The 15,455-nt window shown below is 53.2% G+C and overlaps 1 protein-coding gene across 3 annotated transcripts in view; it reads right to left on the minus strand.

Annotated features, from left to right (window-relative positions):
* Window positions 1–15,455, minus strand: part of Nol4l (nucleolar protein 4 like) — a 124,804-nt gene that overhangs the window by 13,865 nt on the left and 95,484 nt on the right. For all 3 annotated transcript variants that reach the window (XM_026787062.1, XM_005363227.3, XM_005363228.3), the window contains one exon: window positions 13,625–13,766. In XM_026787062.1, the coding sequence (XP_026642863.1) occupies window positions 13,625–13,766 (142 nt within the window). The remainder of the gene's footprint in view (window positions 1–13,624; window positions 13,767–15,455) is intronic.

Here is a 15,455-nt window from a genome sequence, read left to right on the forward strand (position 1 = left end):
GGCGCCTTTGTCTAGCCTTTGTCTACCCTACCTCAGGCCACTTGCTCTGGAGGGATGAGCTGCTCCTCATCAGGTACCATGCCAACAGTCACTGCATTCCTCACAGACACCAGGCTTAAGGACTGCTGCATGGGCACAGAGGTAGACTCCCTTGTCTGCCTGCTTAGAGCAAGCAACCATGTATGTGGTTCTGGAGCTGCCCAGGACACACAGGGCAATCCTAGGGCTTCAGCCTAAGGTCAAAATCAGCTGTGATGAGAAGCTACCAACACTGTCACCTGGCTACAGGCCCAGACTCATGCTGCCTCACTTGCTAGAAAAAACAGGCACTAGCTCCCATCTTTCTGTTTTCAGAGGCCATCCCCATCTGGCAAGGAAAGTGGTTGGATAGATGTGGCCCACAAGACACCAGAGCCTGCAAACTGCTGTGGCCATGGACTGGAAACTCATACTATTACACAAATACCCGGAGTGACCAGTATATACCATTAGCACCTTGAAAAGCCACTAGAAGTGAATAGGCAAAGTGTGACCTCGCCATGAAATAGAAGACTCAGCCTTAAAATGAAGACAGATGTGGGAGGGTAAACAGTGAGTGAGTCCACTTAACTGCACAGGAAACGGGCTAATGCTTAGTAAACTCACAGCGTCTGTCTGGCATGATGAAAAGTTTGGGGAATAAGAGGAGTGCTGATAGTATTTTGAAATATTGAAGTATACAGCCCAGAGACCTTATATTTAGTTTAACACACACACGCTGCCACTGCCGCCACCACCACCACCAAAACCCTCCAGACAAAAAAAAACACCAAACTTTTGAGCAAGCCAATGGGCCCTTGCCCATGCTGCACCTTGGAGAAGCTATCAATCTGAGGGGGGAAACAATTACAAACGCCCACATTCTACAATCCCACAGCATATGGGTCCCACCTGGTGGGCTAGCTCTTTTTTTACACAGCCTGCTCCAGCGCCACCTAATAGGAGGGCTGGCGAGTGTTAGCATAATACAAAGGAGCTAAGGCCAGGGTGGATGTCCCCTATGACCTTAAAGAGGCCACCTTTACTTATACCTCAATTTTTTTCTTTTTTTTTTTTCTTGGTTTTTCGAGACAGGGTTTCTCTGTAGCTTTGGTGCCTGTGCCAGAACTAGCTCTTGTAGACCAGGCTGGCCTCGAACTCCCAGAGATCCACCTACCTCTGCCTCCCGAGTGCTGGGATTAAAGGCGTGCGCCACCACCACCCGGCTCAATTTTTCTTTCAAACAGCTTTTGCACCAGTAAAACAGAATTTATGTCGTTATCAACTCTCCCTGACATGAAGCAGGGACTCAAAAACTTATTTCACCCCAAACCTTCTTACATCATTCTCACCTGCATCCGTGTCCCCAGACGGCAACAGGGGGCCCAACAGTATAGTATCAGAGGTGGGCACAAGGAGAAAGGGAGGGTAAAGGCCTGGGAGGAGTCCTCCTGCCTAGGACACTGGGAACCAAGAGCCAGGAGCGTGTCTCACGGCCCACACCCTACACTGCCCTTCCTTCAGAGCTCCCTTGAGCATCACCTCCATGGGGAGCCTCTGAGTCTGCCTATCCCATCTCATCCTGGCACAAGCTCTGACTTCTGCAGAATTCATCCCAAGGAAGGTGGCCCTACAGATACACTGTCCATCAGCCCCACCATTGTGGCCGCAGCCCCTTTTCCCTATTGAGCCACAGGGCCTCCTGCCATGCCTTCCACTTGCAGTTCAACCCAACTGTGGCTTGTACCCTCTGCTGCTTGCTACACTGTCCCTGGCTCTCCAGAGCTTGTCCTTCACTTCCTGTTCCTTTGTTTCCAGGGCTTTGCTTAAAGGTTTCTGTGTCAGGAAGCCCTCCCCTCCCCAGCCCCCACACTGACACGCTAACCTCTTTACCTATTTCTCAGCACACTCAGCTGCCTTTGCCGTACTATTCATTTATTGTGTCTGTAGCCTGTAGAGAGGTTGCCCCTGGGCCTTGCCAGAGTCCTAGTGCTAGGCCTGGATCACTTCTGCTTCCCTGTAAGCCACACCCCTTCTTCTGACAAAAACGGCTAGGTCTGCTAGGGTTCCTCGGGGTAAGCATGGACCAGTCAATACGACCCATCACAGCCACTGGTAAAAGTCATATGACCAAAGTCAGAGCTGAGCTTTTTCTACCTGTTAGGCGGTGCACACCCTGGGGAAGTTCAGAGATAGCTGACACAACCTTTCCAAAATCCGCCCATGCCTTAAACCAAAGGCAACCCTAGACTAGTTATGAGAGTAACAACTTCCTTATTGTCAAAACTAGCTGGAGGCCACTTTGCCTGAGTAACTTAGGGTAGGCAGGGGCCAGGCCTGGGGGCTGGACTTTCTGCTTCCCACTTATCCTAATGCTGCTAATACCCAGGGTTGCCACAGCCTCACCTCCTAACCCATAGGGTTCAGGGGCAGGGAGTAGAGACCCAGCAGCTGGGATCTGGCCCATGGCAAATTCTTCCTCACTCTCCAAGAGGCACCCAACCCCATGCCTGGATGGCATATGGTGGGTTGGGCCAGTGCTGTCGGCTGGCCTCACTTCAGCCTGACCTTGGGCACAACCACCTCCTGGGCTCTTCTTATCTGCAATTCAGGGAGTTGCCGCTGACGCCCTCTTGGGCTCCAGTGTTTTATGACTCCATGAAATAACCAGCTGGCCCCACAGCACTGAAGGCCCTAGTGCCCTGGCCCTTTTGAGGCTGTGTCCTCTCCTGGGACCCACTCAGACCTGAAGCTGGAAATAGAAACACAAGGGGTTCAGGTGACCCTCTCGTCCCCACCTGGTCCCCTCTAGGACATGCACCTACCTGAATCCAGAACAACTCTGGCAGGGCACAGCTGCCCAACCTGTGACTGCATGAACAGACTAGAGAGGTACCCTGGGAGCAGCAGGAATGTATCCCTTCTGTCCATTTCCACAAAAATGGTAAAGGGCGACTCCCTAGGCTGGGAGGACCCAGAGCCCACCACCTGTGCCTGGACAGCCCTAGGGCAGGGGAGGCCTGCCATGCCCGTCTACTGTAACAGGGTGATGTGCTGCTATTCAAATGGGAGATCACTGATGAATGAGGGAAATTGTTCCTCCTTCTGTCCTGGCTCCAGAAGGAGACAAAAACTCCTTTTACCTCAGCAAACAATGCCCTTATGTGGGCGCCAGCGCCCTGCAGCCTGCACAGGCCCAGCTCTGTGCAAGCCGCCAATCACCACTCTGGGCTCTGGGGCCACAGCCAGCGGTACCCTTCCCCAGTGGGCAACCCACACCAGCCCCCAAGCCAGGCTAGAGAGGTGGCAAGGCCACAAGAACCTACAAGTTGGGCACACAGGCAAGCTGCCTGCTTTAGCAGAGGTGCAGGGCTGAAGGCAGCATGGGCCCCTTGGTGAGGCTCTGGTCAAAGCCGCAGCCAGGCAGGGGCAAGAAGGGGTATCAATAATTCACATACAAAAGCGGGGAAGGTGAAGTGCTACAGTTAGCAGCTGCCCCCACCCCCAGCTGTATATGCCAAGCAGGAGTCACTGAAGGTCTGGAAGGAAGCTCTGGGCTGCAGGCTGGCACACTGACTCCTCTGAATTAGGGGCAAACACCTTGCTAGGGCTCTCCACCTCATCCCTCACTCCCGCCTGCTTTGACAAAGGCCAGTGGCCTTGGTAGTGTTTACATAATGCATAGTTCCAAGGAGCATCAAGCTCCTGGCGCCCATCTGTGCTCTCTGAAGGCAGGCAGAGGGACTGGGGTCAAATGGGGGCCAAGGGATCCAACTGTCCTAGGTGATAAGCCACACTGGGCATGTGACCAGCCACATGAGGCCCATATTCTCCACTTGGTTTTCAGGCTCTGCTGCCACCCAGCTTCTCTCTTGGGCTCCCTGGCTCTCTCCCTGTGGTTAAGCAGTCTGATAAGTCGAGGCTTAGGGGTCAGAATAAAATGCCCACCCCTCATGGGCTCCACTCTTTCTCCTTTTTAGGACAGGCTCCCAAAAATCCCAAGCTGTCCTTAGTAGCTCGACAGCTGAGGATGACCTTGAATTTCCCATCCTCTTGCCTCTACCTCCCAAGTGATTACAGATGTGCACCACCAGGCCCAGCTGCTGCAGCGCTGGGGAAGGAACCCAGGGCTTTAGGAATGCCAAGCAAGCACTTCCCAGCTGAGCTCCATCACTGACCCACTCAGGTTTCCTGACACCCAGATCCATAGCATCTGCCTCCACAGTGCACTGACATTTTGACATCTCTGGCTCGTTCCTCAGGCACCAACGCCTAGGCTCACCGTCATATTTTTAAAACGTGAGACAGAATTGAAACTGAAGCCATGGTCTGTTTGGGGTTTGGTGGTAGCTTTTTGTACAAGGCTAGGAATGGAAACCAGGGCCTCGTGTATGCTAGCCAAACACATTATTTTAACAATGTATTGTAAAGTCAATTGCAATGATACAATCCTGTAATCCCACTATCATATGAGGCTGAGGCAGGAGAATCAGCTTTTACTACACATAGGAAGTTCAAGTCTAACCAGGATTACAGAACCGGACCCTGTTTCCAAAAGGGGAATCTGAGTTTCTTTTCCCTAATAGGTAATCGGTAACACATTTCTGTTTTCATGCTAAGACCACCAAGCCAAGTGTGTTTTCCTGAGCGCCACACACCTCTGCACCAACCCTTTCTGAATGTTCAGCAGCTACTAGTGAAGGAAGTCTCTCACACAGCGCAGGTCTGCGGGGCCCCAGGATCCAGGCCCCTGGAGAAGTTCCAAGCTGCAGATGAGGTATTAGAGAGCAGGGGAGCGAAGCACCGAAACCACGTTTGTTGTGAGAATGGACACCAAGTACACACCAGATCTGAGTGTCAGGCTCTGTGCGTACAAATGCCCTTTTACAGGACACAGCTCAGTGAAGGCTCAGAGGCTCCCAGGGTGAGCAGCAGCGCCCAGATGGCTTCACAAAGAATGTCTCAGCCCACCCCCACCCTGGATTCCCCCAACACACACTGGTAAATGACTCCCAGAGGATATGCTCCCAGTGTGGAACCCTTGGCTTGTCCTCCCGGGCCCTCCACTTGCTCGGCTTGCTGCAGGCCAAGCACAAACAATGAGAAATAAATACCAATTCCAAGTGCAAAGCTCTAAGCTAGACTCCCCACTGCCTGCTACCACCAACCCCCACAAATCATGTGTTCTGAGAGTAAGCAGCGCCACTTCAGGCTACCATGTGTGAGTAATTCATGGGGCAGGGCCCTGCCTGGGAGCTTGTATGTGGAGTTGGCAGGCCCCTAGTAACCCTTCCTGTCCTCCAGGAAGCTGGTCTAGGGCTGGTGCATCCCAGTCCTTAGATCAGGGTGATGATGACAATGTGGCCCAGCTTCCTGGTTCCTGGGAATGCCACCCCCAGACAACTCAGGCCAGGGTGGTACCTGCCAGTATGGTCTTACCCAGCCCCTGTGTGTATGGCACAGCAGGGCCACCCTAGCAGAGGAAGAGCTCTGAGTACTGCTGGAAAAGGCAAGGCTGTTGATAGCAGGGCTAGCATCTGCCAGATGGTCCCAAGGCCAGGGCTAATCTTCCAGGTCAGGGAGGAAAAGAGGGGGCAGGATCTCCCTCCCCTTTGTTTAGCAGGTAACCTTCATCCTGTTGGGTCCCAAAACTTGTCCTGCCTTAGTGTCCTTACCAGGAATCCTGGGGCCCCAGTAACCTAGACAAGGTCAGGGCACCATGAAGCCCTGCCTGATCCTCTGATAAAGGAACCCCTTGGAGCTGTCTCCTAGCTCCTCTTGTCTTTGCAGGCCAGGTCTAGCCCAGCCTAGCACTACTGCACTGTCTACAGAGCAGCTTGAGGGACACTTTCTGTGACCCAGGATTACCACATGTCCCAGAAGAGCTGAAATCCTGGAGCAGGGTAAGAGAGAGTCTAACGGAGACTGTGGTCAGATGTTTGGTGCCTTGAATCAAAACAAACAGCTCTTGCTTTACAGGGCGAGAAGAGGGCCCAGGCCTGGCTTCCAGTCTCACAAGATACAACTTGAGACAAACAGGGTCTGAGTGATAAACAGGACGAAGACCCACAAGTGTGGGGAAGAGAACTCCATTTAAAAGTCCACCGTCGGTAGCAGGGCTATAGACTGGGTGTAAATGGTGTTTACCAAGCACAAGGTCCTAGGTGCAATCTCCAATATTGCTGAATTTTTTTAAAGTAAAGACAGGGCTGGAGAGATGGTTCAGAGAGCTCTGGTTGCTCTTCAGAGGACCTGGGTTCAATTCCCAGCACCCACAAAGTGGCTCATGACCATCTGTCCCTCTGGTTCCAGGGGATCCGACACCTTCTTCTGAATTCCATGGGCACCAGGCTCACAAGTGGTATACACACACACACACACACACACACACACACACACACACACACACACACACAGGCAAAATACCCATACACATAAAATAATAAAAATAATTTAAAAGAGAAAATGCAAAGGTAAGAACCCAGTGAGGAGTTGGGCGTGATGGAGCTGGCCTATAATCCCAAGGCTCAGGAAGTCCGAAGAAGGACTCAGGGTTCAAGGCCTGCCTGAACTGCATAATGAGACCCCTATATCAAACAAAGGCCCTTTAGGGTCATCCCAGGAGGCTGTAGTAGGTACCACTCCTTCCTCCATGGGGCAATATCCAGCCATGAGGACTGAATCCACAGTGACTCAGCTGTAGGGGTCAGGAGCTCCAAGCCTGTGCTAAGTGCTGTTCTGTGTGAGTAGTGGGCTTACTGAAGGGTGGCCATGGCAGAGGGAAGACCAGAGGTGGCACAGGCCTGGCCCCAACACTCATTCACCCCTTTCTCTGCTAGTCGTGCAACCACTCACCTAAGTTCTCACTTGCTGGGTGGAGCACACGGGAGGCATGCCATCACCTGGCTGCTTCCCCTCAGCCACCTGCAAGCCTGGGAGTGGGTGGTAGGCAGAGGTTGCGTACAGGGAGCAGAGGAAGCCCTGAGTGAATGAAATCCTGAGGGCATGTGTGCTGTTGAGATGGGCGCAGTCATGTCAAGGACTCCGAAGTCTAAGACCCGTGAGAAAACAGCAAAGCCTTCTCCAGGCTAGGTTCAGGGAAGTGGAAACCTTTCTCCAGGTTTGAGTGTGAATGTTGACAGTGTGTGCGGAAAATGTCCACCACAGCTCCCCCCCTCCCCGCCCCGCAGTGTTTACAGCCTGAAGACTGCCCCCCCACAGAGACTGCTCCTACCAAAATTAGCTAGCCCTGCCTCCTTGATCAAGCTGAGTACCATGAACCCTGCCTCCATGTTCAGCTGTTTGCAGTAACCCCACCTCTCTGTTCAACTCATATGTATTGTAAACATGCTATGCTTCCAGGGTGCTGCAGTTTCTCTATCTCAGAGCTCAGACTACCCAATTCCAGCTGTCTGCTGTCCATCTGTCTTTTCTTCATCCCCTTGCTTCCCTCATTCACATCCAAGTCCCTAGAGCCATCCAAAGATGTAGCAGCTGTCAATCAACAGGCAGGGTCTTCATACACCTGTGGGTGGGAATGGGTCAGGAACTTGGGATGCTAAGGGAAGCTGTGAGAGCTCAGACCCAGCGGCCATCAGGGCCTTGGTCCAGCTGTTTAGCTAGCTTTTAAGACAGGCTCTTTGCTATGAAGCTTAAGTTGGCCTCAAACCCGCTATGTTACCCAGCCTCACCACCACTTCACCATCCATCCTCCTGCCTCAGCTTCAGTGTTAGGGTTACAGGAGTGCATCACCATGGCCAGCTCTGGCTTGCCTTCTCAAGTACCAAACAAGATTCTAAGGGTTAAGGACATCGCTCTCCATGCAAGAAGATGGCTGTAGGCAGAGGTTCATGGGGCCTGAGGAGGCCAAGAAAGCAGGACTGGGCCAAGTGAGTCTGGAGAAGAGCTCAGATAATCTGGGAGAGGTGGAGGGCCTTTTATTGCTCACCGACCCCCATCCCTACCCACAACTTTCTAGGCCTAAAGGTGTCAGCGGACCAAGAACCTCACTTCCAGCCTGGCCTATGATCCTTCCCAATGTCCACACACCATCCAGTCCTCAACAGCCAAGTAAGGTGGGCACAGGATTATTATTGTTTTGTTTGTTTGTTTTTCAAGACAGGGTTTCTTTGTATATCTTTGGTATATGTTCTGAAACTAGCTCTTGTATACCAAGCTGGCCTTGAAACCACAGAGATCCGCCTGCCTCCGCCTCCTGAGTGCTAGGATTGAAGGCACCACCACCGCCCCGCCTTAAATAATTCATCTTTTTGCGTAAATAATTCATCTTTTTGCGTGCTTTGGTGTAAAGATTTCAGATCCCCTGGAACTGGAGTCACAGACAGTTGGGAGCTGCCATGTGAGTACTGCGAATTGAACCCGGGTCCTCTGGAAGAGCAGCCGGTACTCTTAACAGATGAGCCATCTTTCCAGCCCGGGCACGGGATTATTATTCAGCCACTAAAGAGGGGAAATGACTTGCTCATGATCACACAAGCAGGAAGGAGCTAAGGCAGGGTCTGGACCTGTATCAAATGAGAGAGCTAGCTCCTGAGTCTTTCCCCACACCTCTCAGAGCCCATGGAGGAGAAGCTGGGAGAGGAGACCAGGAGAGCTGGGAGGGGCAGTACCCTGATGCATGGGTCTGGCTGGGAGAGGAGGGACAGAGACGCTATAGTTTGAGTCAGGGCCACTAGACCTCACTTGCTCACAAGGGGCTGCTCGAATGCCCAGTTGGCATTTCTAGGTGGCAGAAGGCCCTACTCAAGGCAACAAGAACCAGAAGGTCCGAAGCCTTGGTCTTCTGAAAGCTTCTAAGGGCACACCGAGATCAGTGGTCACAGCAGATGATCACACTAGACAGGTGCTGAGCCTGGCACAGGGTAAGCAACTAGCTTAGAACATACTGGGAGCTGAGTGCTGGTGGCAGACGCCTTTAATCCCAGTACTCAGGAGGCAAGAGGAGGCAGATCTCTGTGAGTTCAAGGCCAGCCTGGTCTACAGAGCTACTTCCAGGACAGGCTCCAAAGCTACACAGAGAAACCCTGTCTCAAAAAACAAAAACAAACAAACAAAAACAACAGAATGTGGGGAAGAAAGACCAATAGCAGAGGACAGGACCTGCCTACAGGAAGCCAGGTCCAGGAAAGTCCTCAGGCTCACAGAGGTGGCCCTATAGCTGCCTAAGCTGCAGTCTGGCTGAGGCTGCCCTGACTTGCCTTTCTTGACTGTGGCTTGGGATCACAGGAAGCTTCTGGGCATTTAGGGCCCCAGGACTCCAAACCCAAACTGCTTCCTCTGACAGGCTGCTGCCCGGTGCCTCCTCTAGGAGCCCTTCCCTGGCTCCCATCAGTCCATGGCCACACAATAGTTATTGAGCATCTATCTATACAAGCCAGGGGCTGGGACAAAGCCTAGAATAAATGACTCTAGCTGGTTGCTTCCTGTGGTCTGGACAAGCCATTTCCATGTCAGAAACCGAAGGAACTCAGTGCACAGGGCTGGCCGGGGCCGGGGGCACAGTAGACTTGGGTTCACAGGGTAGACTGGACCATTTTTACATCAGCAGAACCAATGACAGGAAAGAGGGAAAGCCATTATGTAAGGAGCAACGTAGCACAGTATGATCCTCCCAGCAAAGAAGAGTGAAGGGTAAGCCGTGAGAAAAGCCTGAGGAAAGGCCCCCAATACCGGCAGCATTTATGTCTTTCTTCCTGTGCTCCCACCCCCAATTCTCTGTAAAGCACAAGCTAGGGAAGTGAGGGGAACACTAAGATCTATTTGTACAGTCATAGCTGCTGCTCTCAGGAAGGTGACAGCGCAGCAGGGTCCCCAACTTCCCTGTGCTCGGTGCTCTCCTGCCAAAGCCAAGCTTTGGAGACCTGAGAGGAGCTGACAACCTTGTTAGTCACTTGACCAGACTACTGAAAACCCCTCTCAGACTCTGCCCAGCTTAGTGCTGGGCACCAGGAGGCTACACTGGCCTGCAGGAAGTAGGAGTCCCAACCTAATGGAGGCAAGCACCCATGTCCAGCAGGTCCCCAAGAACAGGCTGCAAGGGGGCCTCGTCTGGGAAGGGAGGGGCTCCGGTGCTCTGCATAATTCCCGCCAGGCAACCCCAGCCTGTGCTGCAGAAGGGCGGAAGCAGGACCCTCCACTGTCCCCTGGCGTGAGTTTCCTGTCTGCCGGTGGAGGTGGGGATGAGTAACGTCCGTTCCCTGCCCCCATGCATCCCTTCTGAAGGCCAGGCCTCAAGTTTTCCATTCAGGAAGGGGCACAGTGAGGGGCCTAGTAGAGTCATGGCAGGGGAATAGGAGGAGCGGCAGACAGGGTTAGGACCCTGGCCCGCATGACTGCCTTTCAGGAGACCTGCTGGCTTCTCCCCTGGGAATGCGCACACACATCTCCATTCACTCATTCACTCACCGATGCTTCCCCAGCACTGCCTTGTGCTGGGTCCTGTCTTATGGTCCCTGGGGTGCTTGCTAACAGTACGGGGAGAAGATACGGATGGGTCATGATAGGATGATGGGGGTTTTTCAGCTCCAAGGCAATGCCAGACCTTAAGGGCTCTGCAAAACGTCTCAATGGTTGTCTGTCTTTGGCAACTCCTAGACCAGAAGCTTTCCCAAGCTTTCAGAACACAGAGCCCTGACAGACCCGAGAGAGAGCTCAAAGCCGAGAGCTTTGAGAGGTAGGAGGAAGCCTGTGCCTCTCAGTGTGTGAGGACTCTTGCACTCTGACAAAGGCAGTCAAAGGGGGGGGGGGGCGGGAACCTCTCCTGGGCCCTCCCCTGTGAGATAGGAGAAGACTGATGTCCTCAAACAGGCCTCAACCAGGCTTGCTACCACCACCCAACAAAAGGACCTCAGCAAAGGAGGTGGGAAAACTACCAGAGGGGAACCTGGGGGAAAGGGCTGGGGGATAGGACTGGGCCAGGGGCAGGCTCAGAGACAAGTCCAGTGGTGAAAGCCAGCATGCTTTCCACTCTCTAGTTTCAACTGTCCCTACCAAGGCCCAGTTTTGTTACAATTTAAAGAGAGAAGGAGGAAGTGATGGCCCAGGTCTGTAACCCCAACCCTCAGGGCTGAGGGAACTAATTTGAAGCCAGTCTGGGCCATAAAGCAAGACCCTGTCTCAAAATCAAACACAAAAATAATTTAAAGGGCAAATTCCCTAGAGGTATAACCTGTACAAACTGCCTGGCTTCTTGCCATCACTCTGGCTTGTATTACGGGTAGACAGGGGTGATGTGCCCAGCCGCCCTGCAGTCCTGGCATACTGGGGTGCGGTCTCAGGAACAAAGAAGCCAACTTGTCCCTAACAAGGAGGGGGGCCTCTATTTCCCTGGCTGCCATGCTCAAGGGCAGTCTCTATAAATGTCAGCTCGCCTTTTCATTTGGGCCACAAACATTCAGCAGGCCCCTGTAATGGGCCAGGCATGCAGCTGGAGGAGCACAGGGCAGAGGCCAACATTAACACAGACTACCGGGCACCTTATAGAACTAAGGGGAGGGACAGTCAGAGACCTCTCCATCCACTGCACTCCAGAGAACTAAGAGCCAGCTGTGGTTAGAGAGGAGTTTGGGGATAGACACGCAAGCAGAGTTATGGCTGAGTTTGTCCGCACCCCTTAGTCCTTCAGCAACAATAAGAGACACGAGCTCACTCATGGGGGCCAGATTTCAGCTTGCATCTACACTGACCACGCATTCTGAGACACGGCTGGAAGGCTGGACCAGGACTTCAAGCTGTGATCATGACCAAGCGAAACCCTGTGGGAAATCCTGGGACCTTGGTCACCAGGAGGCCCCAGGGACGCAAGAGGCACCAGAGACCGGACCAGATGTCTGGGTTTTCTTATTGCATATATACCCTCTGCCCTGGATCTAGGCTGGTCTCTGGCTAACAAATCAGTCTGCAGCTTCCAGAATCAGCCTCTGATTCAATAATTAAATTGGTGGCTCACGATCAACACCATCCTCCCTTTTCCTAGCTCTGCTGTTTGCCCGCATAAACACTAGTCCTACTAGCAGGCCAGCCTGCCTGTGATTCGTCCAGTGCTTAGAGCCAGGAGGGGCCTGAGATATGTCTGACTCTACCCTGCAGGTGGCTGTGGGGCAGCTAACCCCAGAACCTCTGCTTCTTCATCTGCACTGCATCACCACCAAGGGATACCAAGGACATCACAGCCCCAGCAGAAACCCCCAGTTAGTTTGCTATCTATCCTGAGGACCTCAGTCCACTGAGACTTCAAGGTAGTGTTCTCAGGCAGTAACCATGGTTCCAAAAGGTACACTGAGGAACAGCAGCACAACCAGACCTTTGGAGGACTGAGACAGCCTTACTAAGCTGGACCTTGGGGTGGGGGGAAAAGTTCTAGATCTTTCTTGAGGAGGTACGACAAGGGTGCTTACTAAGCACTGTTAGCACAGCTCTTAGTAGGCTGCTGGGTGTGGCTCTATCAGTCAGATGAGGCTGGAGGTCAGCTGCTGGGTTGTCCCAGCCCCAGAACCCCCATGTGGTAGCCCCCATTGGGCCCCACCTCCGTGGGAATGCCATAAGGCAATAGTAGTCTGGAGGCTCACAGCACGAGGGGGTCTTGCTGACCTCACGAGGCAGCAAGGCACAAAAAGCCTTTTCTTCTCCAGCAGCCTGGCACCCCACTCCTCACACAGCCACCCCCGGCTCCCCAGCTCCAGGCCCAGACACTTCCAGCTGCCTGTATGCTAGACTCCTCCCAGACAAAGCCGGACTCAGGCTGGGAGGGAAGACCAGCGTGTGGGTTCTGCCATGGAGATGAACTTTGACCCAAACTGCAAGGCTCCTACCCCTTATTTACTCTTTAAGGCTCACCCATTTTTTTTTTTTTTGCAGAGTTAACATTACACCCCTTTTCAACCCTGAACCTCCCTTCCACATTCCAAGCTCTGACCTTTGACCTCTCCTAATTACCAGTCCCTATACCCCAGTTCTCTGAGGTCTAGCTCTGGGCTCATCCCTTACTTCTAGCAATCTAGGCCCAGAAACAAGAGCCCTACCAGAGGCCTCTGACCACAGGTGTTATCCCACATCTCCAATCTGGTCAAGGCCCAGGTGACGCAGAAACCAGGAGCCTATTCCAGGACTCTATATGGAATCATGGAGTGGACATCTGACTTCTGATCCTGACTCTCCAACCCCAAGAAAATCCAGACATAGTAGCCTAGTCCATCCTGGTCAGCTACCAACTACCTGGCCACTGACCATGTGGCCCTGTCCCAAAGCCATCCTTACTCAAGCCATAAGAACACAGCTCCAGATCACACACATTCTTGACCTTCCCAGGCCTGAATCCTGGCGATTCTGAAATCCTTATCCAACAAACCCATGAGCATAAACAGGTGCAAATAGACAAGAGGCCACCCCACAGTCAATCGGGGGCCCTGCTTATGAAAACACCCTTCTCTCTCTGGGGCAGTGGGGTTTGTGGAGATGCTGACAATACCAGCTCTCAAGTACAACAGGGACGCCCCAGTGTCACCTGGGTCCCACCACCCGGAGCACCTGCAGGCCTCTTATAGAACAATAAGTGCCCTCCCTGCCAGCTGCCCAAGGGGCACTCACCGTCCTCTTGGCTATGGAGGTTTTGCGGGCTCCGCATCCTCTCCTCCTGGCTGGGGCTCAGGCTGGAGGCCAGGTGGGGGTCAGCTGACATCCATGTGGAGTCATTCATATCAAAATCCTCACTGCTCACAGAGGTTTCATCCTGAGCAGAGACAAAGAAGACAGGTGTTCAACAAGAGCAGACGCACACTAGAAAGGATCCCAGAGAGTACAGGAGCCCCTAAGACCTTGTAGTGAGGGCTGGATGGCATTCCCTCTGACCCCCTCAAGTGGCTTGGGCTCTGGTTCCTAGCGGAAGCCAGGGTTAAGAGCCCGTGCTGTCTGTAATTGAAGACAATTAAGAGGTCTCACATCCTGTGGAGCGGATAGCAGGGCCTGGCTCTTACCCTTGTGAGCCAAGGTTGAAATGAGTGCTGTAAACAAGAGCTACCATTCCCCACCCAGAGCCTGAGGAAAAGGGCTCACTCTACACAGTGCCTGCACTGAGTAGCGGGACATGCTGGGCACTGAGGAGGCCAAGGTGGCAGCCCCCACCAGGCCTGGTGCCAACTCCTGTGGAGCATACTAGGAATTCCTTTCTCCCACTCCCCCAGCCCAGAGGACATTTCTGTCTTCCTCCTTCCTAACCTTTGCTGTGCTTCAAAGATATGCTCTTGGGCGGCTTCCAGGGTTGAGCAGGCCAAACCCAGAAGTGTGGAGAAGGAAGGGGGTGGGGCGGGCCAGGGTTCGGATCACACCAAGAAGGGAAAGGGAGAGAGGGTGCCAAGGCCTTCCAAACAGCAGACAGTCTGCTGGAGAGGACAGCAGCGGCTCCTCTCCCACTGCTGGTTTCAGTGTGCCCTTGGCCAGTCACTTGGGAATCCCCAGGATGGGGCCCCTTTAATTCAGCCTTCTAGCAGGAAAGAACCCCACCTCCTTCTGATCCAGCCCCTTTGAAGAGCAGCAAGCCACTGGGATGGCTCTCCAGTTGTAACACATGGGGAAGATGGCCCCGCAGTGCCACACATGGAGTCCTGACCTTGTGCCCCAACCCCTAGCAAGATACAATAGCTTCTGTGGGCCCATGGCAGAGCACCCTTGGGGCCTTGGAGCCACTCCTACAGGGCCCTCTCACAGACATCTCTTTTATGGTGAGCAAACACACTTCAGTTTGAACTTTCTTCAACTGCTGTCCCTGAGGCAGACACATCTGCTCCAAGTGCTAGGGAGCCGGAGGTTAAATCTCCCTCCCTCCCCCAACCATGCCTGCTGGCAGCAGTTTCCTGGAATTCACAGCTTCCATACAGCAGTAGAGACCCTCTGTGCTGAGTCCGGAGGATAGGAGCTGAGCCACAACACTGCAGGTCCAAATGAGCCCAGTGTTCTCCCCATGCAAGTGCCGGTCACACACATTCATACTCTGGGCTACCTACTACACACAAGCTTCCTCTAGCCTGCCTCCATAACAACACATGTGCTCACATCAGCAGGGGCATGCATGCTCAACAGGCTCTCTTTGCACAGAGTCTAACAGGAAAAGGTCTCTTGGAGGTATGGAGCAAGGACACAGAGCAGGGATTCTGTGCTCCCCTGCTGGCCTGGCCTGGTGGGTGGGCTCTGGGATTCTTCCCTTTCTTCCCTGGGCCTCTCACAGGCAGAAGCAGAACTCAGAAGCACTGCGGGGAACGCATGAATCAAGTGATTCTATCTCCTAGTACTTTTTTTTAAAATCTTTTTGATGAATTCCCGAAAGATCATCCCCATTGTCTCTGAGTGTGGGTGTACCCCTCGCGGTCCTGAGTTCCTTGCTCGTGCTCCCCCTCCTTCTGCTCCTGATTTGGACCTTGAGATT

The sequence above is a fragment of the Microtus ochrogaster genome, linkage group LG8 (genome assembly GCF_000317375.1).
Source record: "Microtus ochrogaster isolate Prairie Vole_2 linkage group LG8, MicOch1.0, whole genome shotgun sequence".
NCBI classification, from domain to species: Eukaryota; Metazoa; Chordata; class Mammalia; order Rodentia; family Cricetidae; genus Microtus; species Microtus ochrogaster.